The 27,842-nt window shown below is 40.4% G+C and overlaps 1 protein-coding gene across 4 annotated transcripts in view; it reads left to right on the top strand.

The window, feature by feature from the left end:
- Positions 1-6,225: 6,225 nt before the first annotated feature.
- Positions 6,226-27,842, top strand: part of pclob (piccolo presynaptic cytomatrix protein b) — a 62,544-nt gene continuing 40,927 nt past the window's right edge. For all 4 annotated transcript variants that reach the window (XM_063479795.1, XM_063479796.1, XM_063479798.1 and 1 more), the window contains exons 1-12: positions 6,226-6,348; positions 7,738-8,776; positions 14,556-15,407; positions 16,554-17,384; positions 17,540-18,445; positions 18,601-19,221; positions 19,390-20,361; positions 20,843-21,784; positions 22,099-22,941; positions 23,090-23,944; positions 24,063-25,226; positions 26,032-27,009. In XM_063479795.1, the coding sequence (XP_063335865.1) occupies positions 7,964-8,776; positions 14,556-15,407; positions 16,554-17,384; positions 17,540-18,445; positions 18,601-19,221; positions 19,390-20,361; positions 20,843-21,784; positions 22,099-22,941; positions 23,090-23,944; positions 24,063-25,226; positions 26,032-27,009 (9,777 nt within the window). In that variant the 5' untranslated portion in view covers positions 6,226-6,348; positions 7,738-7,963. The remainder of the gene's footprint in view (positions 6,349-7,737; positions 8,777-14,555; positions 15,408-16,553; positions 17,385-17,539; positions 18,446-18,600; positions 19,222-19,389; positions 20,362-20,842; positions 21,785-22,098; positions 22,942-23,089; positions 23,945-24,062; positions 25,227-26,031; positions 27,010-27,842) is intronic.

Here is a 27,842-nt window from a genome sequence, read left to right on the forward strand (position 1 = left end):
ATGCCTCTCACTCTTCACGGTGTCCATCTTAGAAATCATCAGGACACGCACTACGCACACACGCAAGGTCATCGTCTCTTTTTCACTGGAGGCTTTCAAGCCGCAAGAGTTGAATACTAAGAGAGCCAAACACAAGAGAAAATAAGCAACTAGTGCAAGAAGTGCACATCTCCATTGGTTCATATTAGTCAGAAATAATATTTATTTTAAAACAAATTTGCAGCATGCAGTATATAAGTACCTTATACACTGAAAATGTTTGAGAATAAAGTGCAATTTGAAAATACTAATACTAATAATAAAAAATGCTCTTTTTGCAAACATTTGGTAGCAGTGCTATTGAATTCGATTTGGATTTCTTTGCAAGAGAAATATACATTTTAGTTAAAGTGCCTGCATGCAAGCTGAACAAAGGCTACCTCTGACACTGTACACTGTTAGTGCAGGACTCTCCTTGTAGTCTAAAACCCCATCTTCTTTTACACCTCTTCAATTATATACAGCTGGCTGTCTGGACCTTATCACAGAACCTGTAAAAACATTCTGATGCCATTCAGGCACCAACACCATCATAGATTGGCCGCTTCAGGGCTTGTATGATTACATGCTACATAGATAGAGGTGCACAAAGGTTTATGCTGTCACATGGTTGAAATGTGTGTTTCAGAGATTTGCCAAGTATGATATTGTAAGATCTGGAAACACAAAGCATATACGCACACTCTCCATGCCTTTTATTATTAAAGCTTAATAATGTCAGCAAGATATGCCCGAGAAAGACAGCAAAATGTCTTACTTAAGGCTTTTGCCAATTCCATTAGCAATTACATTAGCATTAAAGCTGATGTGAGTCTGTTCAGCCAAACTGGGTTTTCTAGACGCACAATTCATACTGCCTGGTCCTACATCTGCTACACCTGTCATTGACTTTTTTCCTCTCGCCTGTAAGATATTCATTAAGGTAGTGCTTATTTCCTGTCAGACTAGAAAATAAAAACTCATTTTTATTCTCATCCATCCTTTTCACCTTTGCCAGTCTGACTCTATCAGCAGTGATTTTGTGCTCACTGATTTGGAGGATTTGGGGGCGTGAACTGGGTTATCCTCAAATTTCTCCCGTGACATGGCAGCAGAGGGAGGGGCTGGTGTGAAAAGCAAGATAAGAGTAGTAGGGGCAGTGATAAGCCCATACAGATGTCTTGTCGGTGCTGTCTCTTTAAGAGTATTTTTAGTACGGGAGATAGCAGTGGTCACTCATCAGGAAAAAGGACTGGGTGGCTTTAGAGGCTTGCTCAGTGTTCTAGCACAATGCTGAGTGAGGAAGGCACAAAGCACAAACCATTCTCCCAAGTGACACACATCAGACTGCCAGTGCTTGGTAACTCTACCTGTGTCTCATGCACATTCGAACACAATTAAGTTAACGGTCAGTCAGTTGCATTGTTTGGAACATATTTTATGTGTGACACAGTTTGTACTTGAGTCCAACTGTAATCAATGCATTCAACAGGAAAAACAACTCATGACAAACAGTGTGCAATTTTTGTGTATTTTTCCTGTCCACTGTTGAGCCAGTCCCTTCAAGGATGTAAGGATTTGTATTCTGGCAATTAATAACATGTTGCAACGAATAACAGCCTGCATTAGATCGAATTACACATAGAACTAGATTCCTGAAATACAGAAGCTGTAAACACCTTCATCTGCTGTTAATATTATATTAGTGATTTTTGCTCTTTCCACATGTGTTTCGGTTCTGTTCAGAGAGTATTATTGCAAGTCCATATTTTCCCCTCCCAGGGGCAGATATGTAAATTTAATGATGCTGGCAAAGTGTGTGTGATCAGGTTACTGTATAGATTACATTGTGACCCTGCCAGATACTCAGGCACAGAGACCTAGAGACCTACAGAGGACAGCAATACACCTCGATGCAGGTTACCACTCCACCTTGCTCCGGCTCTGCTCCCGAGAAAACCATGCCGGGAAAAAACTGCTTTGAATTCCTCAAGGGTCAACGTCAGAGGTGTGTGTTTTTGTAAACTTATTCCAACATTATCGAAAAAAGTGAATGCTTGGCTGTTGTTCTTGTTGCGGAAGTAGCAGTCTCATATGTGAGAATTGCAGCTAGGGGAGTTAGAAACTGCTAGGCAGCATAATGCTCCACAGTGTCTGCTTAATTAAAATGAGAGAGAGATAAGTACTGCCTCTCAAATCTGTTTGAGTTTGTTTGTGTACACAGCCCGATAGAGAAACAGTGAGAGAGAAATAGGGTGTGTGGGTGTTGGGATCAACTGTGGAGAGAAGAATACAAGTGTATATACGAGCGATACTACATGAGAGAGAACTACAGATGTGTTTGGTCAACTCTTCTTAGTCACACCATCAGGTTTATTTTCTTATTTAAAATTCATCTAAAAGACACATTTATAGTTTTTATTACTGGACTAGTAACAGATAAGCAAAGTAGCAAGAAGCTCTTCTGTCCCCGTGCAAGCAGGTCTGAAGTTCAAACTGCCATATAAAACATATTTTATTCACAATACAAAACAGAAAACATACCAAATGTTTAAACTAAGAAATCTTCATATTTCACAAAAAAGTATCACCTCATTTTGAATGTGATGGCATTAACGTGGGAAAAATAAAATCTGGAAAAGAAAGTGGTACCAAAAAAAAAAAAAACACCTGGAGGAACATTTAACAAAAAAACAAAAAAAACAACAAAAAAACAAATAGGTTAATTGGCTACAGGTCAGTAACATGGCTGGATATAAAAACTGCATAAGAGGAAGGGTTTGTAAAAATGGACAAAAAGCTACATCTACAAATTGTGGAACAATTTCAGGATAATGTTCCTCAACATAAAACTGTCTTTTCGTCATCTACAGTACATCATATCATCAAATGACAAATTGGAGAAATCAGTATTGAATGCCTGTGATCTTTGGCAGCGCTGCATTAAAACCAGGCATGATTCTGTCATGGAAACGGGCTTGGGCTTAAGAACACTTCTGTGTCTGTGAACACAGTTCACCATGGCATCCACAAACAAAAGTTAAAGCTCTATCATGCAAAGAAGAACCAATATGTGAACAAGATTCAGAAACACAGCTGTGTTTTCTGGTCAAAAGTTCATTTAAAATTGAAAACAGTGGAAAATGTTTCTTTGGTCAGATTAATTTTCATTTTGGAAAACATGGATGTTGCATCCTTTGGACTAAAGAGGAGAGGGACCATCTGACTTGTTATCACTGCTCATTCAAAAGCCTGCATCTCTGATGGTGTGGGAGTGACTTAATGCCTATTAAATCGGCAGCTTGCACAGCTGGAAAGGCAGCAGCAAAGCTGAAAGGTATATACAGGTTTTAAATCAACATATGCTCCCATGCAGGCAGAATCTTTTTTCAGTGAAAGCCTTGTGTATTTCAACAAGACAATGGTAAACTGCTTACTGCCAACTATTGTAACAGTGTGGTTTGTACAAGAAGAGTCTCGGTGCTGAACTGATCTGCCTACAGTCTAGACCGTTCACCTATTTGATTTAAAAAAAAAAAAACGACCCAGGACTGTTGAGGACTAGGATTCTATATCAGACAAGAATGGGACAGTCCTGGAATTGGTCTCCTCAGTTCCCAGATGTTTCCCAGGATTGTTGTTAAGATAGATGTTACAGTGGTAAACATGCATTTTCAACTTTTTTAAGCTGTGTTGTCATCAACATATCATCATTAAAGTCACCTTATTTTTTCTTAAAATGTTACATTTTCTCAGCTTAAACATTAGATATGCTTTCTACATTCTGCTGCGAATAAAACATAGGTTTATGAGATTTGCAAATCATTGCATTGTGTTTTTTATTTCAATTTTATGTCCCAACTTGTTAGTAATTGGGGTTGTACTTTCTATACATGTGAAGCCACAGAAAAGAAGTGAGCTTTCAAAGCTTCCCATCAGCAACTTGGTTTTTGTTTCGGTCCTGGATACACGTGACAGACTCTAATTCACTTTGAGGTCAGCTGGTAAACATGTCAGTGATGCAGTTAAAAATCTGCGATGTCTTAGTTGTGTGAGAGCAAAGTCTGGTCTGCCCTTATCAAAGAGTATGTGGGAGAAAAAAGGATGGTGACAGTGGAGATTTTGGTTATTGTATTTAAACTGACAAGTAGGGAGGGATCAAAAGAAAAGAACATGCTCGTCCCACATCTGGTGATTTCCTGCTGTCTTACATAATATTGACTGACAAACAAATCTGTTGTGAGGAAGAGTGTAAACTGTTTAATGACAAACACTAAATTATAGACAGCCTGTTTACTGTAATGTGCTTTAAATATCAAGGCTAATCATATTATTTATCTCGTAATCATTGTCAGAAGAAAATATGAAACCTAAAGCTCACGATACAACAATGACCTAAGACATTACCTAATGGCACATAAAGGTATTAGTGTGCATTAACATAATTTTAGTTCTACTCTTTTTCTGTTCTAAAACTTTACAAAAACAGAAAGCGGAAACAGAAGGAAGCGCCAGATTGTGAGGATGAGGTAGAGATAAGCAGTTTTGAGATTACTTAATGGATTTTCAGCCCAGGTAGGAGGACACGGAAAAGTTACAGCCTATATCCCCAGATGGAGATTGTGCTACATGTTTCCTGTGTGCGTATCTGTTTGTGTATGTGTGCATGTCTGCAGTGAAGCCAGATTTGGCGCTTTCCAAAGAGAGATCATAGCGATTCTGCTGCTCACACATCACACATGACGTAACTCTTCCACACGCCCACACAACACTTGCTCTCTATCCTTCCCACAGAGCTTCCTCAGGCTTACCAGACACTGAGTAGGAAATTATTGACTGTACGACTGAGTAAACATGCATGCCATGGCGGAGCTATATTAGTGCTCAAAAATGATGAACTGTGGTGGTGAGTAATCGCTGATGGTGAATTTCCTCTTTTATGGCAGCAGGATGCTGCAGAAGTGATACATAATAGAGCAAAAGTTTTGCTAAACTTTGTGATATATTCCATATATCAGTTCACCAGGAAGAAAACTACATATTTGAATATTTTAATAGTATACGCATTTTTGCATTTACATGGTTATCTGTTTCGAATACAATTATAAATTCTGCAGAGCTGCCAAAAGCTGTGATCATGATATGCAACCTCCTTGAACTGGAAAAGTTTTCCAAAGCAGGACCAGATATGATTGTCCAAATTTTCTCTTCTCCTCACATCTGCTCTTTCAGTTGTGACAGAGATAAGAAAGTTAGTGCAAGGGGAAAAAACGAGATTATGCAGTCAAAATCTTGACGGGTGTCCAGGTCTGAACCATGGAAGAACTGATATACAGTGGCAGTTGGTGTGAATTTCCTTTGTATGAGCTAAATAAAACAACAAGAGCTGCTTGTGCACAGAGTTGCTCATGCATTTTGCTTCACTAAGCATGTTTATTTGTTAATGAAACTAAATGAACTGATACTCTATAATGGAGGCTGTGTGGCTTATATCTAGCCCATTATTACTGTGGAAGAGATCCGGAACCAAGGCTGGTTGGAACATTTACCTTAACTAAATTGACAGAGAGCACTATAAGAAGGAAGCTTAGAGGCAGGTCAGATGAACTAATTTCTTCTAAGACAGAGCCTAAAGCTGAACTTTACAATATATAAGCCGGGGAAAGCGCTCTCATTCTGTCTTTCAGACAACAGAGGGTCATAGCTTGCTCACTTTCTTAATGGTGCTTGGGCATGCTCACACTGCAAATCCAAAAGAGGACCTAGCACACACATAAAGCAGATGAGGCATTATTTGCCTTCCTTGTGCTCAGTGTTGATTTAAATCCACTGTGCTTTCAGGAACAAGAGAAATAAGTGAACATGACAGGGGAGCGTCATTTGTCTAGAAAATGCAATTAATCGGGTATAACATTTAATGTGATGTGAAATTATCCAGTGCTGCTCTTTTATTATTATTATTATTATTATTATTATTATTATTGTTATCCAGCTACACTGCAACTCACGATCACAGCAATGACATATCAAATCTGTCAGCGGCCACTGAGAAGACGTTCAGCATAAGGGTAAATTTTCAGGTCTGATCACACGTGACTCCAGGGGAAATAAATCGCTTGTCCCCTTTAATTTCAATTTCCGTGCGTGATATATATTGTGATCACCTGTCAGATGTGGCGCATGCGCGCAAAAGTGGGAGGCGGAGTGGATGCTGATCGCTCTCTATCCGCTGCCCTGTGCTCTCTATCCCCCGGCGATCAGACAGACACGGACAGGGGATATCTCAGGAAGGCTGGGCAGGATGGGGAGACAGATCAGCTGTTGATGAAGGTACTGTTTCTCTTCGGTTTCTCTTGAATTCTGCGCTTCAATGTTTGACATTGTGACCGTGGAGGGTGAAGGATGCTTGGTTGCAGGATGGGAGGAGGTGAGCGGGGGGCGCAGAGTGGATAACAGATGGTATTTCGGGAAATCACAGGGATGACAGGGCTGTTACTGGGTTTCGTCACAGTTTTACGTTGGTTTACAATAATCTAGAACAGTATACTACACATTAAGTATAAAAAATATTCGCTAAGATACCTGGTCAAGGACACAAGAAAAAGGTGAGAATGTGTTTTCCATTTTTTCGCTCACCCGTGGGCTTGGGCTGTTATCACCTCGTACCCTCTGCGGACTAAGATGTTGTCCGGTTTAGAATGGTTGGTGGTTATGCATGATGCCTTTTCATATCGGTAAAGCGCCGTGGATACGTCAGATTCACCGCGTATGAGTGAACCTGAGCTGCAAGTGAACATTGCGTAGTAAACGCCGAACGCAGCTGTAATTGCCTATTTAGAAAGATAATTGGTCATCACAGACTTGTATTGCCCTTGATGTTGCTTTTTTCCAAGAAACTATCAGTATTTACTTCCCATGCATTATTTGCTGGGCCGCTACCCGGATGTGCCTGCAGTTTCTCCAGTGAAAGCGCTAGATTTCCTGTGTTTACTCGTCTGGCTGCTGTAAAACACGTCTTGCGTGACATTTTTCACTCCGTGACAATCGGTGCCATTCGGATAATGAAAATCGAATTCTGTCACCGTGAAAAAAATGGTGATCTGGACCCGCGAGTCCAGATCCTATTCAGTAGTCATTTGAATAGGATTTGTAGTAGCCCGGTCAATTGAGAGCGACATCCCCCTCCTGTATTGCACATTAGGCTGTATCGTAGGCTTTAACTGGCTGAAAAGGATCTCTCTGATTTGTATAGGCTGCAAGCAGCAGAGCGGTTCTGGTCCCGTCCATGGTACTGAAAGCAACAGTCGGTGTGGAGTAAATCAAAGAGAATGAATCTTTAATGGCTTTAATGACAAATAATAATAGTTCTAACCAGAATGGAAATAAATACAATTTATCAAGCACCGGTGTGTCTAATACACAGATTCTTACAGAATATTTATATGAAAATTTCTCTATTGAAAACCATGCAGTTAATAGGTTCAGATAAGGATACACTTGTCTAAATCGAGTTAACTACATGTTGTGTAATGCATTGATGGTCTTCAAAGTTGAGTTATTAGATTAAGCCAACTTTATCTTAATGTTGAGTGGATGGGTGAAACTACATTATCCCTTCTTCTACATACTTGTGGTCCGCAAATGTTCATACTCTCTTTCATTATCCCTCCCTTGTTTCTGTCACCTCACACATCCTCTCTTTGTCTGTCATGTATGTAGGAAGTCTGACGTAGATGCTGAGCCAGAGGAGAGCCCAGGGAGCAGCAGCAGTAGCAGCAGCAGCAGGAGTGGGGCTGTAGATGCCCTCTCCACAGGTCCAGCCCCCCCTCAGGCATCTGTGGGAGAGCCGGGTCAAAGTGGAGACAGTTCCTGCTCTGACTCTGACAGTCCTGTAGATTCCAGCTCCTGCAAGGAGGAAGAGGGGGAGGACGAGGAAGACCCAACAATGTTCTCCTCCAAATTCCTTAGTGGGGCAAACCCCCTCAATGCCGTGTCCTCTGCTGTAAATAAGTTTGGTTTGTTTGGAGATGATGGTGAGGGGGATAAAAAATCACCTCCCCAGCAGGGGCAAAAGCAATCTGGAGAACAGAAGCCAACAGCAGGCCCTGGAAAAGACCATCAACAGCAACCGCATCCCCATAAACCAGGCCAATCTCCCCCTATGCAAAAGACCCAACAACCTCCCAAGCAAGGTTCACCACAGCTACATGGAAATGGACAAACTGGCCCCTCAAACAAACCTGCTGGGCAACAAACAACTTCAAAGACAGGGGCTCAACCTGAAGTCCAGCCTAAAGGAGAACCCCCCAAAAACCAGCCTATACAGCAAAGTTCTCCTAAACCTGGAGCTCAACAACAGACAAGGATGCAGCAACAAAACCCTGCTAAGACTGGTGCACAAGGGTCAACAAAGGTTGGGTCTGAGGTTGGAAAACAACAGCAGGCATCACCAAAAATTGGGCAGCAACAGCATGACTCGTCTAAGGCAGGACCAGAGCAGAAAGGCATCAGGGCCACATCCCAACAGCAGTCTTCTGATAAGCAAGGGAGTAAGGGACCTGGTCCAACTGGCATGACACAAGCAGGGTCTTCATCACCTGGAACAGCCAAAGCAAGATCTCAGTCAACAACAGTAGCAAAGCTTTGCCCAGTGTGTAAAACAACACAACTTACAAAAGAACCAGCTAACCATAAAACCTGTACACAGTGTAAAATGGATGTGTGCAGCTTGTGTGGCTTCAGCCCGCCAGACTCTAATGTAAGTAGTGGTTTAATTTAGTCTTTATGTGATCTATTTTATGCTTTCTCGTAACTTTACTTCAATGCAAATGTTCTTTTATTTGATACTACAAATTTTAAGCAGTTTTCTTTGGTTGGATACTTTTGCTATACACTACACTTACAGAATTAATACATATGTAATTAAAAATATTAATGCAGTGTAGTTTTAATTGATATCATGAGACAATGAAGGCAAATGGCCAGGAGTTGAATGGTTATTCATTTGCATCTATCAATGCATCTTAAAAGTTCAGAATGTCATAAAAAATACATCCCTTTTGTCATCTAATTTAAAAAGGTAATATTTAATGCACATTTAAATATTTCAAGCCTTTTTGTTTTCATTTTGACAATCACAGCTCATAGCTCACAAAAATACGAAAATCAGTGTCTCACATTATTCAAATATTTCAGTTTGAGATTAAAACTACTACTCAAACAGTATAAATACCGTGTATGCCTCAGTCTAATTCAGTGCACGCAACCTCAGTCATGGGGAAGACTGCTGACTTGACTGCTGTTCAGGTGGTGATCTTCGACACCCTCTACAAGGAGGGTAAGCCACAGAAGATCACTGCTGAAACGGCTGCCTGTTTGCAGAGTGCTGTATCATAGAATATTAATGGAAATTTGAATGGAAGGAAAAAGTGTGGTAGGAAGAGGTGCACAAGCAACATGGATAAGTGCAGCCTTGAGAGGACTGTTAAGACAAATCGATTCAAGAACTCCGAAGAGCTTTGCATAGAATGGAGTAACATGTTAGTACAATACTGTGAACAAATCTTGAGCCACCCCTCATTTCTTTATATTTTGCTATGAAAATGTGAGATATGTTCAGCTGTTTACTGAAGCTGGTGCAAAACTACATGGAAATGCAATGTAGAACGCAAAAATAGTGTTTGTATAATTCTGACAAGCATGGAAGTCAGTCTTTGGTATGACCACCTTTATTCACCAACACAGCTTGAAATCTATTAGGCAGGTTTTCTTGTAATTTCTTTAAGTAGTCTTCAGCAATAGTTTTACAGTCTTTCTGAAGGACGTTCAGCCTCTTCTTTGGATGTTGGTTGCCTTTTATTCCATTTTATCCCAAGATGATCACACACTGTTTCAGTAATGTTAAATGCTAGATTCTCAAGTGACCAATCTATGACTAACAGTCTTCCACTGTGTTTTTCTATCCAGGTATGCTTTAGGCAGTATATTTGAGATCATTTTCATGCTGAAAATGAAGCTGTTGCCAATCACCCATTTTCGAGTTGGTATTGCTTCGTGGAAAATCTGATGGTAGATTTCTATGTGCCAGGGGCTGAAATGCAGCCCCAAAACATGACAGAGTGTCCAGCGTGTTCTAGACCTGTAGACACTCACAGTACTCACTGTTGTACTTCTCTTCTGACATCCTTTGTATGTACTGATGATGATTTGAACTAAAAAGTTTAAATTTGGTTTTGCCACTGATTTTCTGGAGTAGTTTGGCATACTTCCCTGTTTTCCTTCCTTAAGATTAACTCATTTACAGCCACCCTTCTACTGAGACCATTTCAAGATTCACTGAATAGTACATGGATCAACTTAAGGACCAGTGTCAGGTGTTTGCTTGATTTTTTTTCCCTATTTCTCAAGAACATGACTGTCAGATACTACTCATATCTTATTGATAGTCTAAGGAGCTTGGAAAGAAAAGCGTCTCGACTTCTTTAAGTTGCTTGAAAACGTTTCACCTCTCATCTGAGAAGCTTCTTCAGTTCTAAGGTCATGATGCAGAGTCCCAGATTTAAGCCCTATGGGAGTCCCCCAAGAGGGACAATGGACCCCCTAATGATCCTCTACCTAATCACACGAGCCAAGGTATGAAAATGGGTGTAGGCCACAATCAGCCAAACATCTGTCTTCTCTGTCCAAAATGTGAACATTGGTGTCCTCGATGGAGTGACCTTTGTACTTTAGATGCAGATGGACCGCCGAGTCTTGTCCCGTCGAGGTGGCTCTTCTATGTTGTGCCATGCGTTTATGAAGTGGCTGTTTGCTCTCTCCAATGTAGAGGTCTGAGCATTCACACACTGTACAGCAGTGTTCCTCGCTACACTGTACAGCAGTGTTGCTGTAAAGCAGTGTTGCTGTACAGTGTAGTGAGGAACAGTCTACATTGGACAACGATGACCTGGATGACTGAGAACCTTCACAGACATCCTATTGATGGTTTTCTTTAGTCCTGACACATTTTCTTTTTTCTCCACTTGTCAAATTTCTGCAAAATTTTAAGTAAACTCTGTACAACATGTTAAGAAATGCAGAGTTTTCAGCTAGTAGCTCTTTGGGAATCTATATCTATAACAATTTATAACTATAGCAATTTATAACTATAGCTAGTTATAAATAAAGTATCTAAAACTTGTATTAACTATTTTATGCCTGTGAAACTGTGTTATTTTTGGACTTTTCATTGATTTAATTTCAGAAGAAATTATATAATTTTGCGATGACACTAGTTCATTCATTGAGTTAGGTGCCTTTTTATGCTTGATTGAGTCATAGGCCAGTGTTAAGTGGCTTAACAAACAAGCAAAAGCATTCCATTCATAATTGCTAGGTACAAGGACTGTATTGAAAATGGGTGAAAATTTAGTCAATATCCAATATCCAAAGAAAATCCTTGAAAGACCTTCACAAAGCTTGAGGAACTCTTCCTCTACTACTTTAAAATTACAAGAAGGAAATAAAATAAAGAGAAATGAAGGCTCGCTCTAGAGTTTTGCACAGCACTTAACTTCAAGAACCACTACACACAAACAGCTTCAGGAAAGGGTCTACAACTATCTAATTTCTATTATCAATCATACCAAACAATCAATACCCAGAGACAATGTCAGAATCGTCTTATCTTGGCTAAGCAGAAAGATATTTCCATTTTCAGCAGGATTTACCTCATGCACACAGTGCCAAAACTACTAACAAATAATTCGCTGACTATCTTGTCACTGTGCTTGATTGGTCAGCCATGTCACCTGACCTGAACCTCATTAAAAATCTGTGGGGTATTGTCAAGAGGAAGATGAGAAACACCTGACCCAAGAAAGTATACAAGCTGAAGGCTGCTGTCAAAGCAACTTGATCTTCAAAAACACCTTAGCAAGCTGGTCTGCTGTATGTCACAACACAAAATATTATTATTAATAATAATAATAATAATAATAATAATAATGCATTTTATTTGAGGGCGCCTTTCAAAAACCCAAGGTCACCTTACAAAAGAACAAAATTAATAAAAGAAGCAATAGTCATAAAATAAGCTAAAATTGCAAAGCAGAACTTGACAACAGATAAAATCAGCACTAAAGCGAATAAGCCAGTTTGAACAGATGTGTTTTGAGCTGTGACTTAAATGTGGGAAGAGAGTCTATATTTCTTATGGCTGGAGGAAGAGAGTTCCAGAGTCGAGGAGCAGAGCGACTGAAGGCTCTGTTCCCCATAGTGGTAAGACGTGCGGACGGAACAGTAAGATGAATAGCAGATGAGGATCGGAGAGGGAGGGAGACAGTGGTGATATGGAGTAGGTCACACAAATAGGAAGGAGCAGATTTATGGATACATTTGTACGTGAAAAGTAAGATTTTAAAGTTTATCCTGGCTTCTATGGGCAACCAGTGAAGCTGCTGAAGAACTGGCGTAATATGAGCTCTTGACGGAATATGACCCGAGCTGCGGAATTTTGAAGAAGTTGGAGTTTATGAAGGGACCTTGTAGGGAGACCAAATAAGAGGGAATTGCAGTAATCAATGCGGGACGTAATAAGACTATGGACAAGGATGGGAGCAGCATGGGGAGTAAGGAAGGGGCGGAGTTGGTTAATATTACGTAAGTGGAAATATGCAGACCGGGTTATGTAATTAATGTGGGACTGGAATGAGAGAGTATTATCAAATATGACACCCAAACTCTTAACCTGAGGGGAGGGAAGGGTGGGAGAACTTTCAATGTTAATGGAAAAACTGTGGGATTTGGATAAGATAGAGGCTGTACCAACAAGTAAAACTTCTGTTTTATTACTGTTTAGTTTAAGAAAAGTGATCTAATCTCGATAAGACAGTTTGAGAGGGCGGTAGGTGGGAGGGATGAGGGATTTAAATTGGATAAACTGAGTGCTGTCTGAGAGATAGGAGGTAAACCAGGCAAGGGGGGTATGACTAATGCCAATGGATGCTAACCGGTTCAAGAGGATATTGTGAGAAATGGTATCGAATGCCGCACTAAGATCAAGAAGGATGAGGATGGATAGGAGACCAGAATCAGCTGCCTTCAGAAGGTCATTGATAATCCTTAACAAAGCAGTTTCTGTGCTATGATTAGGGCGGAAACCAGATTGAAATTGTTCATAGAGATTATGGTTATTGAGGTGTAAGTGAAGCTGGGAGGCGACAAGTTTTTCAAGAATTTTTGAAATAAAGGGGAGATTTAATATAGGGCGAAGATTATCAAAGTTAATGGGGGTCTGCACCAGGCTTTTTGAGATTTGGAATAATAGAAGCCTTTTTCAGAGATTTAGGAACGATTCCAGTGTTAAGGGAGGAATGGATAATACTGGTTATGAGAGGAGCTAACGAGGGAAGACAGGCTTTAACTAACACAGTGGGAAGAGGGTCAAGGTGACAGGTGGATGATTTAGATTTTATAATAAGATTAGATACATCAGTTTTGTAGGGAAGAGTAAAGCTTGAAAATAAGTGACAGGAACACAGTGGGGGAAACAGGAAGTCTACTTCAGAGTCGGAAGCTCCTGGAGAGTTAAGTTGACAGTGGATATCTGAGATTTTACAGGTGAAAAAAGACATAAGAGAATTACAAAAGTCAGCAGAATACATATGGGAGGGGAATATGTCTGGAGGTTTTGTAGTTTTACTGAACAATGAAAAAAGAGACCTGGAGCTACCTTCATTAGAACTGATTAAAGCAGAGTAGTATGTGGATTTGGCTGAAGCAGTGCAGTCCTTATAGAACAAAACATGATCATTATACATTTCTTTATGTATAATGAGTCCATATTGATCCAATAGTATGTTTTCAAGGAGCTCCAATCAAGTATTGAGTGTCTAAATGAACATATTTTTCAGAGGTTTGATATTTTGTGTTGTAAATTCTTTTTTGATTGATATTCTTATAATCTGAGATAGAGATTTCTGATTTTCCTGAGATATAAGCTATAATCAAAATTGCTATCTTTTATCTAACAATTAAAGCAACAAAGACTTGAAATATTTCACTTAATGTGTTTTAGCACATTAGCACATACTTTGAACAAAGTACATTGTTCAAAGTACTTTGCAATGTCTTTTCACATTCACACACAAGGGGTTTTACAATTTTGTGTTCACTGTCTTACCAAAGGACACTGAACCCTTACCGTGCTAGTAGTGGGCAAGCTATTTGGCGACCCCAAAGTTCTTACAAGATGAAATATTGTACTATTGCAAATATTGTAAATTTTATGTCATGTATTTGAAAACTGTTGTTAGATTGTGTTTAATTAGTATTGAATTAACACGGGTTTAGCACTGGTAGAGCTAAATCAATCTGGTACCATTATTGAATCACTAGTTTTTACAATTTTTTATTTTCAAAAGTTTCGAAACTCATTTGTGATGTCCCTTGAATAATTTGGGGAAATGTACTTTTTTCTTCTTTCACCTTATTACATTATGTGCATCTATGTGCACATATCTTTTAATAAATGTATTTGTCTTTGTTTTTTTCTACAGGCACATGAGTGGCTTTGTCTTACCTGCCAAATACAGAGAGCTCAAGGATCTTCTGAACTGCCAGGACCTCCCATAAAAAACCCCACACCTAACAAAATTTCTGGTCCCCAAAAACAGACACCATCAGCTGCTGAGCCTGTCAAAAAGGAAATATCAGCACCAGGTTCACCGCAGAAAATCCAGTCTAAATCAACAAAAGTGCCAGAAAAGGCAGAAGCTGCTAAAGGACCGGAGGCTCAAAAAACAGGCAGTCCAGCACCTGTTCAGAAAATGATACCTGAGGCCCAGAGAGCATCAGGGTCTTCTAAGCCACACCAAACTAATCAGACTGAACGCAAGCAAAGCAGTGCCACCTCAGCATCCCAGCAGCAGTCAGGAGGTTTATTTGGCTTTGGAGGTACTAAAACTGAAACTGCAAAGACAGAAGAATCAGTGACTGGAAAGATGTTTGGCTTTGGTTCGTCTATTTTTAGTTCTGCATCTAATTTGATAGCTTCTGCTGTTCAAGATGAGGCTAAAACAACTCCACCGGTTTCTCCTAAAATGCAATCTTCCAAGGAGACCAAACCGCCTTCTATCCAAAAGTCAGAACAAGACAAGAAACAAGAACAACCTCAACAAGCAAAGGTTCATCCAGCTGGACATGCAAAAGCAGAAAAATCCCTGCCAGTCACTCCAAAGACAGCAGCAACTTCCCACACTGCTCCTACTACAAGCCAATCCACTTGTCCTCTCTGTAAAATAGTGCTTAACATGGGCTCAAAGGATCCTCCCAACTACAACACATGCACTGAATGCAAAACCGTTGTCTGCAATCAATGCGGTTTTAACCCCATGCCAAACGTTAATGAGGTAAGAGGTGCAGTTTACTGAACTAACTTAGGAAAAGTAAAATGAAATGTATATCTTTATAATTTTGGAGTTTTAAAGGGTCAGTGCATTTGTTTGCTGTAATATTTTACAGATTTCTCAGAAGTGTCTTTTACTTCGACTTCTGAGGCATGCTTAAGAATTAAGCTTGTTGAAGCTGTTAAGATCCTGTTCTATGTTATTTCATAGATTGGAGAGCTATTATCAAAGAACCATTACATGTTAGATGATATACAAAATTTTGTTACATGTGAGCGTTTTTCACAAAGTTTTATGAACACAGAAGTTACCCGAGAAAGCTATTTTGTTTTTGTTTGTTTTTGTTTTCATGTGCAGTCCTGTTGAACCCCTGATACTTTGACTAAGAGTCACACTGAGAATGCTATTTGTCAGATCCTTTAATCATGCTGAGCAGGGGAAGGCTCACACTCCTGCAAGCAGCAGTCTTTTCCATTAGACCTACATCTCTTTTCAAGTAAAAGGGAGTGGCATTTTATTTCTTGCAATAATGTTACCACTCCTATATGGTTATATAACAGAAACAAGAAATAAAAATGCTCAGTAATGCTTGAACAGTGTTGTTGCTTTTTCACATTCATACTGTGCAAGTTCCTGTTCTTGGATTTTGGACAAAGACATTTACTTTTAAAGGTGTTTTCAAAATACATTACTGCTCAAAGTAAAGCCTTTGAGGGTAAATGACAAAGTACCTACTGTGTCAGGTTGCCTATTGTGATACTGCCTTAAACTAAAATAATACTATCATTATTGCTCTCAGCTTTTTAATTTGTAAGTTAAGCAAATAGTTATTGGCGATTAATCCTTCTTTAAGCTTTTGTTTTGCTGCACTATTTTTAGTTGGAAAACCAAATTTATTTGGATACAGTTAAAATATATTGCATTGTCTCATGTAAATATTTGGTGCTACAAATAGCACCATAAAGTACTATCCCAATCTTAAGCTGATTTTTGGACCAACACAGTTCTTGCTAACTGTAGTGACAAAATTTTTCCGCATTTGTATTTCTATGGTTCTTTTCTCTTTTTGTGTTTTTTTTTTTCCATAAGACTGTTTTTGTGTTTTTAGGATTAATACATTTATAATGTATTTTATGCTGTTCCTTTAAGGGGAAGGAGTGGCTATGTCTAAACTGCCAGGTGAAACGGGCTGCTGGAGGAATTGAACCTCAAATTGATACATCTTTGGGCAAATCTTTCAAAAAGACTACTCCCGCACAGCCTACACCACAGAAGACTAATGCACCAGGCTCTCCCCAGAGAAAAGTACCAACATCAGCACCACAGCCAGCAAAGACTAAAGAACCAGACAGTCAAAAGGCAGTCAGCCCAGCTCCTGGTCAGACAGTAGCTCAGGAGAACAAGAAGACACAACCGCAGCAGATGAATCAAACTGTAGGAAAGCAGGAAAGCACCACTAAAGCTGCACAGCAAGAGTCCGGAGGCCTCTTTGGTTTTGGTGGTGCTAAAACTCAGCCTGATGCTAAAAAGCCTGCAGATTCAGTGACAGGGAAAATGTTTGGTTTTGGTTCCTCCATTTTCAACTCTGCATCTACTTTGATTACCACAGCTGTTCAAGATGAACCTAAAAGTACACCACCTGTTTCTCCCAAGATGTCTGCTACAAAGGATTCTAAACCCCCCACTTCTAAATCTCCTCTTCCAGTCAAGAAGCTGGAAGAGGCCAAAAAAACAGAGGAACTACAGAAAGCCAAGGGCTCACCACCAGTACAGCCAAAAGCAGACAAGCCATCATCAGAGCAACCAAAGAAAGCATCAGCTCCACCAGTTGTTTCCAAGGCAGGCCAGTCTACCTGCCCTCTCTGTAAACTGGAACTTAATGTGGGCTCTAAAGATCCTCCCAACTATAATACTTGTACTGAGTGCAAAAGCACTGTCTGCAACCAGTGTGGATTTAATCCTATGCCAAATGTTAAGGAGGTAAATTAAGAAGAATTATGTAGAATATAACAATTTATTTGAACAATAACTGTGACATTGTCTTTTTTATTGTTGTCACTTTAAAATGTCTTAACATTAAAATGTATTCTGCAGCACGACTGATTGAATTTTTAAATATTGTTGCTCCATTGTAGGTGAAGGAGTGGCTATGTCTCAACTGTCAGATGCAGAGAGCACTGGGAGCATCAGAACCTCCAGGAACTCCCATGATGAAAATACAGGCTTCACCGAGTAAAGTCACTGCACAAGACAGTGCCCTAAAGAAGGAAACTCCCCCAGTGGATAAACTTCAAAAGAAAGAGAATGTGACATCTGCTGAATCTAAATTAAAGGAGCCCTCTCCATCAAGCTCACCTCAGCGGAAAGTGCAAAAGCCAGGAGAACAGCTGGCAAAGACTGAAGATGTGAAAGGATCTGAAAGTCATAGGCAGGCCAGTCCAGCTTCTGGTCAGAAAAATGCACAGCAAAGCTTGAAGACAGGTCCTCAGAAACCAACAGATCAGATAAATCAACCAGGATCTAAAAGGGGTAGTATAGCATCGACACAAGGGGAATCTGGATCGTTCTTTGGCTTTGGCAGTTCTACAACTCAACCTGATTCTGCAAAGACCCCTGAATCACTAGGTGGAAAAATGTTTGGCTTTGGTAGCTCCATCTTCAGTTCTGCATCGACTTTAATAAACTCAGCTGTCCAAGATGAATCCAAAAAGACACCACCAGTGTCTCCTAAGATGTCTTCTGCACGTGACTCCAAGTCTCCCACTGTCAAGAAACCGGTACAGGAGAAAACATCAGAGCAACCACAAAAAGACAAAGGTTCACCATCAGTACAGACAAAAGCAGGCAAACCTCCTGAAGAGCCATCCAAGACAGCACCTGCATTGCCTGTTGTTTCTAAGACAGGCCAGTCAACTTGTCCTATCTGTAAACTGGAACTCAATATGGGTTCTAAAGACCCTCCCAACTACAACACCTGTACTGAGTGCAAAAACACTGTCTGCAACCAATGTGGATTTGATCCTATGCCAAATGTTAAGGAGGTAAGAAAAAAAAGTGACTTGAACAATCACCTATACATATTACATATATAAATGTTTGTCAATGAACTTATTACAGTCTTTTAATAGTAAAATATTCTATTGCATTAAAATTACCCTGACTATATCTTAATTAATTTTTCCTTGCTTTAATATAGGGGAAGGTGTGGTTATGTCTAAACTGTCAGATGAAAAAAACAGCAGAGCAACCAGAAAAGCCACCGCAGAGCCAAAAGACAGGACCTCAGAAACCACCTGAACAGAGAAATCCAACTGAAATCAAAAAGAGTAGTATTACATCCACTACACAAGAGGAGTCTGGAGCTTTCTTTGGATTTGGCCGTTCCACACCTCTCTCAGATTCTACAAAACCTGGTGAATCACGGGGTGGAAAAATGTTTGGCTTTGGTACCTCCATCTTCAGTTCGGCTTCGACTTTAATAAACTCAGCTGTCCAAGATGAATCCAAAAAGACACCACCAGTTTCTCCCAAGCTTCCTGTCTCAAAGGCGAGTGAATCACCATTTGTTCAGAAGCAGGAGCAGGAGAAGAAGGCTGTGCAAGTTCAAGAAGCCAAGACCTCTCCCCTGATACAAGCCAAAGTAGAGAAAGAGCCAGCTTCACCAGCTCTTCCAAAGGCAGGCCAATCTACCTGTCCGCTCTGTAAGATGAAACTCAACTTTGGCTCAAAGGAACCGCCGAACTACAGCAAATGCACTGAATGCAAGAACACTGTGTGTAACCAGTGTGGATTCAATCCAATGCCAAATGTGTCAGAGGTAAGAGAAGCAATAATTACTCATTTTACTTTAATAAAACTTCAATAAAATGCACGGCAAAAATTACATATATAGACCTGTAATTGAATTGTTATTACAACATTAATTTATATGTTAATATTATTTTAAATGCTTCATATTTTAATAAAATATACTTTGTTTTTGCAGGTAAAGGAATGGTTATGTCTGAACTGTCAGATGCAGAGAGCTCTTAGTGCAGCTGAACCCACAGGGCCTCCTGTGAAACACCTCCATGGAGATAAAAAAATTTCTCCATCTGCTGTACATCAGAAAGCAATAGTTACCGATCAAGTGGAAACTAAAAAGGAAATAAAATCAGATGCAGCTCCTAAGATGGAGACTCCAGGGGCTGACATACTTCAAAAGAAGGACACAGCCACACTAGGCTCTCCTCAGAAGACACGGTCCACAGCAGTAGCACCTTCATCTAAGGAGGCTAAAGGACCCGCAAGTGAAGGACATCCTAGCCCAACTCCTGGTGAGAAAAAGCCTCTTGATATTTCAGTTGCATCAGGCCCTGAGAAACCAACTGACCAGGGAAGTCAACCGGGATTAAAACAGAGTAAGGTCACCACAGTCCCACAAGAGGAGTCTGGAAACCCACTAGGTTTGGGTGGTAAAATCATAACTGATACTTCAAAAACAACAGAATCCATCAGTGGAAAGATGTTTGGCTTTGGATCTTCCATTTTCAGCTCAGCATCCACTTTGATATCATCTGCAGTTCAAGACGAATCACGGACCACACCACCAAGCTCTCGAAAAATGTCTGCGCCAGCACAAGTCTCGCCGAAGATGTCTGCTGCAACCAAGAGTTCTCCAAAAAGTACACCAACAGTTTCTCCCAAGATGTCACCGGTAAGGGAGCCCAAAACTCTTCCTCAGAAGCCAGAACAAAAGAAGAAACCAGATGAATCCCACCAAAGCAAAGCCGATAAAGCTCTACCACAAGTAGCAAAAGTGTCTCATATGGCTCCTAATGCAGGCCAGACAACCTGTCCACTGTGTAAGGCTGAGCTTAACATAGGCTCCAAGGACCCACCTAACTATAACACCTGCACTGAGTGCAAGGACATTGTCTGCAACCAATGTGGATTTAATCCCATGCCAGTAGGAGAGGTAAGTACATGAATACAAGATTTAAAAAATATTGTCTGTTTTCCACATTGCCTGTAGTGTAAAATAATCAAATACCACCATGCTGGCAGCAGTTATAGTCACAGGCATGTTTTTGTGGTCATCTGTGTGCATGTCTGTGCATCTCAGACTGGAAAATGTCTGATGATGTCTTATAAAGAGAAGTTAAAACATTTTTCAAGCCATTATCCAATGCTCTATCTCAGGAGCAGAGGTAATATAATAATCCTATTTCACTTTTGGCCAGATACTGTGACTTTAATCTTTGGTACCGGCCTTTTGAATTCATTCAATCATTAAAAGTTGCTTTTTAAAGTAATTTATTTGTAGATGTGTCATCTGTGGTATTAAACTATATTTAAGTAGAGGTTTGATGAATTTGTTTTGATGCATAATGTATACATTTGATGATATAATCTGTAGTTATAAAGCATCACTTAACCAAGTGTCTATTATATTTTAGGTAAAAGAGTGGCTGTGTCTTAATTGTCAGATGAAAAGAGCAGTAGGAGCTTCTGAACTTACTGGACCTCCATCACTAAAGTCACAAATGTCACCCAATAAAGTTTCTTTACCTGCTACAGTCCAGTCGAAGGAATCTTCCAAACTGACTACTCCTCAAACAAAGGACAGTCCAGACACAGCTGTACAAAAGCAAACCTCAGAAGCAGTCTCCCCACAAAGAAAACAATCAACAGCATCTGTGAAACAGGTTAGCCCAGCACCTGAACGTAAAACATCGGAAGAAAAAGCGAAAACAGCTCCTGAAAAAGTCCCAGATCAGGCAACCCAACCTGGACGTAAGCAAAGTAATGCCACAGCAGCAACACAGCAAGAGTCAGGAGGCTTCTTTGGCTTTGCTGGTCCTAAGCCTCAACCTGAAGCTGCAAAGTCTGCAGAGTCAGTGAGTGGAAAAATGTTAGGCTTTAGTTCTTCAATCTTCAGTTCTGCATCTACTTTGATAACCTCAGCAGTTCGGGACCAGCCAAAAACTACTCCGCCAGTTTCACCTAAGCTGTCTCCTGCAAGGGAAACCAAATCTCCCACTGTAAAGAAACCAGAACAGGAGACGAAATCTGATCAACCAGAGCAGATAAAGGGTCCACCATCAATCCAGTCAAAAGCAGAAGAGATGAAGCCCCCTGCTTCCCAGAAGCTGGAGCAGCAGAAGTTAACTGACCCATCCCTGCAGACCAAAACACCAGCATCAAGACAGGTGCCATTAGAAACTCCAAAGGCAGCAGCTTCCCAAGCAGCTGTCAAACCAGATCAGTCTACCTGCCCACTCTGTAAGGTCAAACTTAACACTGATTCCAAGGATCTGCCCAACTACAATACCTGCACTGAATGCAAAAACACTGTGTGCAACCAGTGTGGGTTTAATCCTATGCCAGACGGAACTGGGGTAAGACTGAGAAGAAAACAAAACATGTTATTATTGACACTTTGTATTTAACTAATATCAGCAGAGCTTATACTTTTGAAATGTCTCTTGTTGACCTAGATTTCAGGATTTCAAGGAATATTCATCCAGGATTTAGGAATATTAAATAATGAAAAAATACTATCTATTACTAGATGTATTACAGCATTGGAAAAGTAAACTAAAATAAAAATAACTAGTTTAATAATGATGAAACAATCAGTATTTGTAAATAGATCACCTAGAAGAATGTGTGTGTGTATATAATTTTTAATTTTATTTAATTTTTCTTTCAGGCAAAGGAGTGGTTATGTCTTACCTGCCAGATGCAGCGGGCTCTAGGAGTAACAGAGCCTCCATCAGTAATTTCAGTGAACGCTCAGACACCTGCAAAACCCCAAAAGAAAGATGTCACCAGCCCAGCTGAACCTGAAAAGAAGGTGTCATCAGCACAGCAGTCACCTCAGAGGAAACTATCCGTAACGGCACAGCCTGCTACATCTGAGACTAATGTCAAGCCAGAGGTTCACAAACAGGCCAGCCCGGTTTCTTTTCAGAAAATACAACAGAAGCCCCAGAAAACATCAGCTCCTAACAAATCACCAGACCAAATCAGGCAGCCTGAACGTAAGCTGAGTAATGCCACTCCACCACCACCAAAAGAATCGGGAGGCTTCCTTGGATTTGGCAGTGGTAAATCTCAACCTGATGCTGAAAAGCAGGCAGAGTCTGTGACAGGGAAAATGTTTGGCTTTGGTTCTTCTATTTTCAGTTCTGCGTCCACTTTGATTACCTCAGCTGTTCAGGACCAGCCTAAGACTCCACCAGTTTCTCCCAAGATATCCCCTGCAAAAGAGATCAAATCCCCTGCTACCCAGGAGAAAACCAAGGCTGAACAACCCCAGCTGATCCAGACACCACCATTAGTCTCAGCCAAAGTTGACAAGGCTCCATCAGAACCTCCAAAAACAGGTGAAGCCTCCCAAACCACCGTCAAACAAGGCCCGTCCACCTGTCCACTTTGTAAGACTGGACTCAACATAGGGTCTAAGGATCTGCCTAACTACAATGTCTGTACTGAATGCAAGAAAACTGTCTGTAACCAGTGTGGATTTAACCCAACACCAAATGAAACAGAGGTAAATAAACCAAAAATGTAGTTATTAAAATGTATGTTATGTATAATATATACGTTATGTTTTCTTAACTGTGGTGATTTATGCTTTTATTTTAAAAATTTAGTTGTTAAAGACACACTTACTCAAAATAATATGCTTTTCCTTGTAGATGAAGGAGTGGTTGTGTCTGACTTGCCAGATGCAACGAGCCCTCACAGCAGCTGAATCAGTACAGCCTCCAGTGATGAAACCTCAGGCATCACCCAGCAAAGCATCCGCACCTGCCGCTGAGCAAAAAGATGTCTCTGAGACTAAAACGAAAGATATTATTCCCACACAAAAAACAGACGTATTAGAGAAAAAGCAGAAAGAAAGTCCAAAACCAGAGGCACCACCAGAGAAAATGGATATCGTACATCGAACTCCAGATATCGTTCCACCTGCAAAAGACACCCCAGCTACTGTTTCAGCTGAAGCAAAAGAGGAGAAAGTTAGTTCACTGCCTGCCAAGGATGTTCAAGCCATCACTGCACCACCAAGCGAAGAAAGACAACTGCCTTCCCAAGGTGCACCTGTTACCACTAATGCTGAAACTTCAGCTAAGAAGAAAAGTGATCTCACACCAAGTTTTCCTCTACCTAAAGAAGATTCAGAAAAGGAAAAGGATAAAGTTGAAACACTTCAGAAAACAGCTGAGCAACTGATTATATCCTCTGATAAAATACAGGAAAAACAACCCCTAAGCAAAGAATCACACCAAGTTGTTGCTCAGAAACCACAACTGGAAAAGAAGCAACCTCAGCCAGTCAAGGCTCCTCTATCAGAGCAGACAACAGTGGATAAAACCCTAATAGAGTCTGCAAAACCAGAAGCTGCTCCCAAAGGGGCTCACTCTACTTGTCCACTCTGTAAAGCAGAACTCAACATGGACTCCAAAAATGTTCCCAACTACAACACCTGCACTGACTGCAAGACCACTGTGTGCAACAAGTGTGGATTTAGTCCTATGCCAAATGTAACAGAGGTAATTAAATGTTTTATCAATGTAGAATGCCTATTTAGACAAAGTTCTAGTATTGCTTTGAATTTGCTTGTGAGAGAGAGAGAGAGATTGACAGAGCTCATGTGTGTTTTTCTTATAGGTAAAGGAATGGCTATGTCTCAACTGCCAGATGCAGAGAGCACTTGGAGCCTCTGAACCTCCAGGCCTACCAATGATAAAACCACAACCTTCACCAAGCAAAGAGGTCCCTGCCAGCACACAGAAGACAGACATCTTGACAGCTTCTAAGAAAGATGTTTCTAAGCCAGATGTACCCAAAGGTGACCTTGTTAGCATTCCTGCAGCCAAAGAAACTGTCTCCCCCATCAATATTGACCTAACTAAGGAGGTTGCTCCAAAAGCTGCTTCATTGCCTGACAAAACTATTTCATCCACTATCATAAAGACTGATGTTTCGCAAAAGCCTTCTGCAGAGACTCCCAAGGGACAGCCAGACACACCCCAGCAACAAACTCCAAAATTTCAGCCTGCCGCTCCCCCTGATTCAAAGACAGAAAAGGCACCCCTTCAACAGCCTCCAAAAGCTGCATCTTCTTTAGCTGCTCTTCCATCAGACCAAGAAGCAAGAAAGCCACCCCCACAACAGCCTCCAAAAGCTGCGACTCCTCCAGCTAAATCTGCTCCATCACCTGTTCAGCCTGCAAAACAGGAATCAGGAGGCTTTTTTGGTTTTGGCAGTCCTAAAACACAGCCTACTGCTGCAAAATCTGCTGAGTCAGTGACAGGAAAGATGTTTGGCTTTGGGTCATCGTTCTTAAGCTCTGCATCCAATTTAATAACATCAGCTGTTCAAGATGAGCCTAAAACTACACCACCAACGCCACGTAAAATGTCCACCACAGCCAGTGTCACTCCTAAAACTACACCACCAGCACCACGTAAAATGTCCACCACAGCCAGTGTCACTCCTAAAACTACACCACCAGCCTCTCCTAAAACATTACCTGCAAAGGACACCAAACCACCGCCTGTCCAGAAAACAGAGGAGAAGAAACCAGAGAAACCACAGCAGGATAAGACTCCTTCAACAGTTCAAGCCAAAGTGGACAAAGTTCCATCAGAGCCCCCCAAGGTGCCAATAGACACCCAAGGTGCTTCAAAAGCAGATCAGTCTGTCTGCCCACTCTGTAAGGTGAAACTTACAGTGGGCTCCACAGATCCTCCTAACTACAACACTTGCACAGAATGCAAGACAACTGTCTGCAATCAGTGTGGCTTTAATCCAGTACCAGATGATTCAAAGGTATGCAACTTTCTGTTTATTGTTGCCTTTTTTGTAGTTTTCATATTTTTGTCACTCAATTATTGTGGGTCCAGTAGACCTACTAAATCAAGTATTACTTGATTTACAAAACAATCCAGCCAACAATTCAGATTATGTTAATCTGAATTTAATCTAAAGACTTAATCTAAATTATTGGTAATAAATTGCCTGAATTGGCTTAATTTTTGCCATTTATCTCCAGTAAAATGCACAAATTATAGGAAGAATTTGAACAAATTTAAGAAATAATTTGTTAAAATATAGATGTTTTATTTTTCAAGTGACATCAAAAACATGTTGCATACCCCAATTTGAGACCGTAACGTTTGAAACTTACATTTGGAGAAGAATTATCAGATTGAGTTGATAAAAGCTACGCTACTCTCAGTCAAAAATTTAAAGAAAAGTAACAAAACTGGGCATTGTAGAAAAGCTTTTAAAACAATAGAGGAGCTCTCACAGTTCCTATTGTTTGAAAAAAAAGTTTGCCTCTGGTTTGTTTTTATAATTATGCCTTATTAAAATTGCATTAAAAAGAAAATAAAAACTACATTACACTGGTAAAACAGTTTGAGAAATTAAACACATTTTATTTTACAATGATCATGATTTGTTTGTATGAATGAATCCCCTTTGAATATATGCACGTTACATTAGTAACCTTGATATCATTGGATATTCTTTGTGCTTTAAAATCATTGCACCTTCATCTGATTTCAGAACACTGTTATTGTTTTTTTATTTATTGGACAGTGATTTATGCTTTCCATTACACTTGTTCCAGGTAAAGGAATGGCTTTGTTTAAACTGCCAGATGCAGAGAGCCCTTGGAGTATCTGAAACCATTGAACCTACTGTAGTGAAACCCCAGCCCATGCCAAGCAAGGTTTCTACACCTCTTCGCTCTGAACAGAAGGACACACCGACATTAGTCCAGAAGGAGAAAGCTGCAGAGTATGCAGATGTCCAAAAAGAGGCTACTCAAATAGTTCAACCCAAAAAAGAAATTCTCAAAGGTGAGGCTCCAGTGCCAACTGCAGTCCAAAGGATGGACAAAGCACAGCAAGATTCTGTGGAAAAGGCACAAGGACATGCTCAGGATGTGGCTAGCCAGGCAAAGCTTGTGGAAAAACCTCCACAGGGACAGATTTCACAACCTACAAAGCCAGAAGTAAAGTCAGGTTTCGCAAAACAAGAAGCTGGCAAACTACCACAACAGCCATCAAAGCCATTGACCCAATCTCCCAAGCCTGCCCCACCACCAGCTCACCCAGCGAAACAGGAGTCTGGTGGTTTCTTTGGCTTTGGTGCCCCTAAACCTACTGTTCCAAAGCCTGCTGAGTCAGTGACTGGGAAGATGTTTGGTTTTGGTTCATCAATTTTAAGTTCTGCATCTACATTGATAACCTCGGCAGTTCAGGATGAACCTAAAGTTACACCACCTACTCCACGGAAGATGTCCACTACAGCAAGTGTCAGCCCTAAACCTACACCTCCGGTTTCTCCTAAGATGCCCCCAGCAAAGGATAGTAAACCACCGGCAACACAGACACCAGATCCACTTCAACAGGCCAAGGCTACACCATTAGCACAGGACAAAGTGCTTCAGGTTGCTCCTAAAGAAGGTCTGTCCACCTGTCTGCTCTGTAAGGTCAAACTCAATGTGGGAACAAAGGAGCCACCCAATTACAACACCTGTACTGAATGCAAGAACATTGTCTGCAATCTTTGTGGATTTAACCCCATGCCTCATACAGCAGTGGTAAGTACAAAAATACTCTTGAATACACATATTAATGTTTCAGTTACAATTTACAGAAAAAAGGGAGTTTTTTCATCAGCTGATATGCCTTGTGTTCAACTGGCAGGAGTGATCATTATCATGATCATGTCTTTTTGCATTAATGTGACAAAAGCACCTTATTTTAATATTCAGTGTTTCCATTGGGGAGCCAAACATGAGTAAGAGCACCACAGAGTGATAGTGAAGTGGCCATGTTGCTCCATTTGCACATTTTTCAACATAATTTATTACAGTGGCTTCTTATTTTATATAAAACAAATTGTTCCAGTACAAAAGTTTTGGTCAGGCACATTGTTGGCTTTCATGTAAAAGTTGCATAAAATCTAATATAAGAACTCTCACGTTTTGGCAATGCATCTGAGACATGTTAATGAGCATGTTAATGACTTTACAAGTGTTTGGTAGTCCTAATGCTGCGATTTATCAGTACAGTAAGTTTGTATCCTTACTACACTTTCTGTTTATGTGGTGTTTCTTGTGCTATTAAATATTGGTTTGGAGTGTTCAGGCTGCACCAACATATTTTAGCACATTTTTACTCTGAGGAATATTCCTTTCTGTTGCAAAGGGTGGAAAAACATAGACTGACTGTCATAAAGCCTTTTATTCCTTCTGAAAATAGAGCACACCCGAGGCAGCATTTTGCTCTGTTGTTTGATTTTCTTGACAAAGAAAATAAAATACAAGTGTAGTAGAATATTAGATGAAGGTGCCACAGCAGCTAGAATCTGATGAGAACTTCAATTTATATGTATTTTCAGACTTTGATTTTGAAGAGCTGTCTGTGTCCA

Source organism: Pelmatolapia mariae, linkage group LG7, assembly GCF_036321145.2.
Source record: "Pelmatolapia mariae isolate MD_Pm_ZW linkage group LG7, Pm_UMD_F_2, whole genome shotgun sequence".
Taxonomy (NCBI): Eukaryota; Metazoa; Chordata; class Actinopteri; order Cichliformes; family Cichlidae; genus Pelmatolapia; species Pelmatolapia mariae.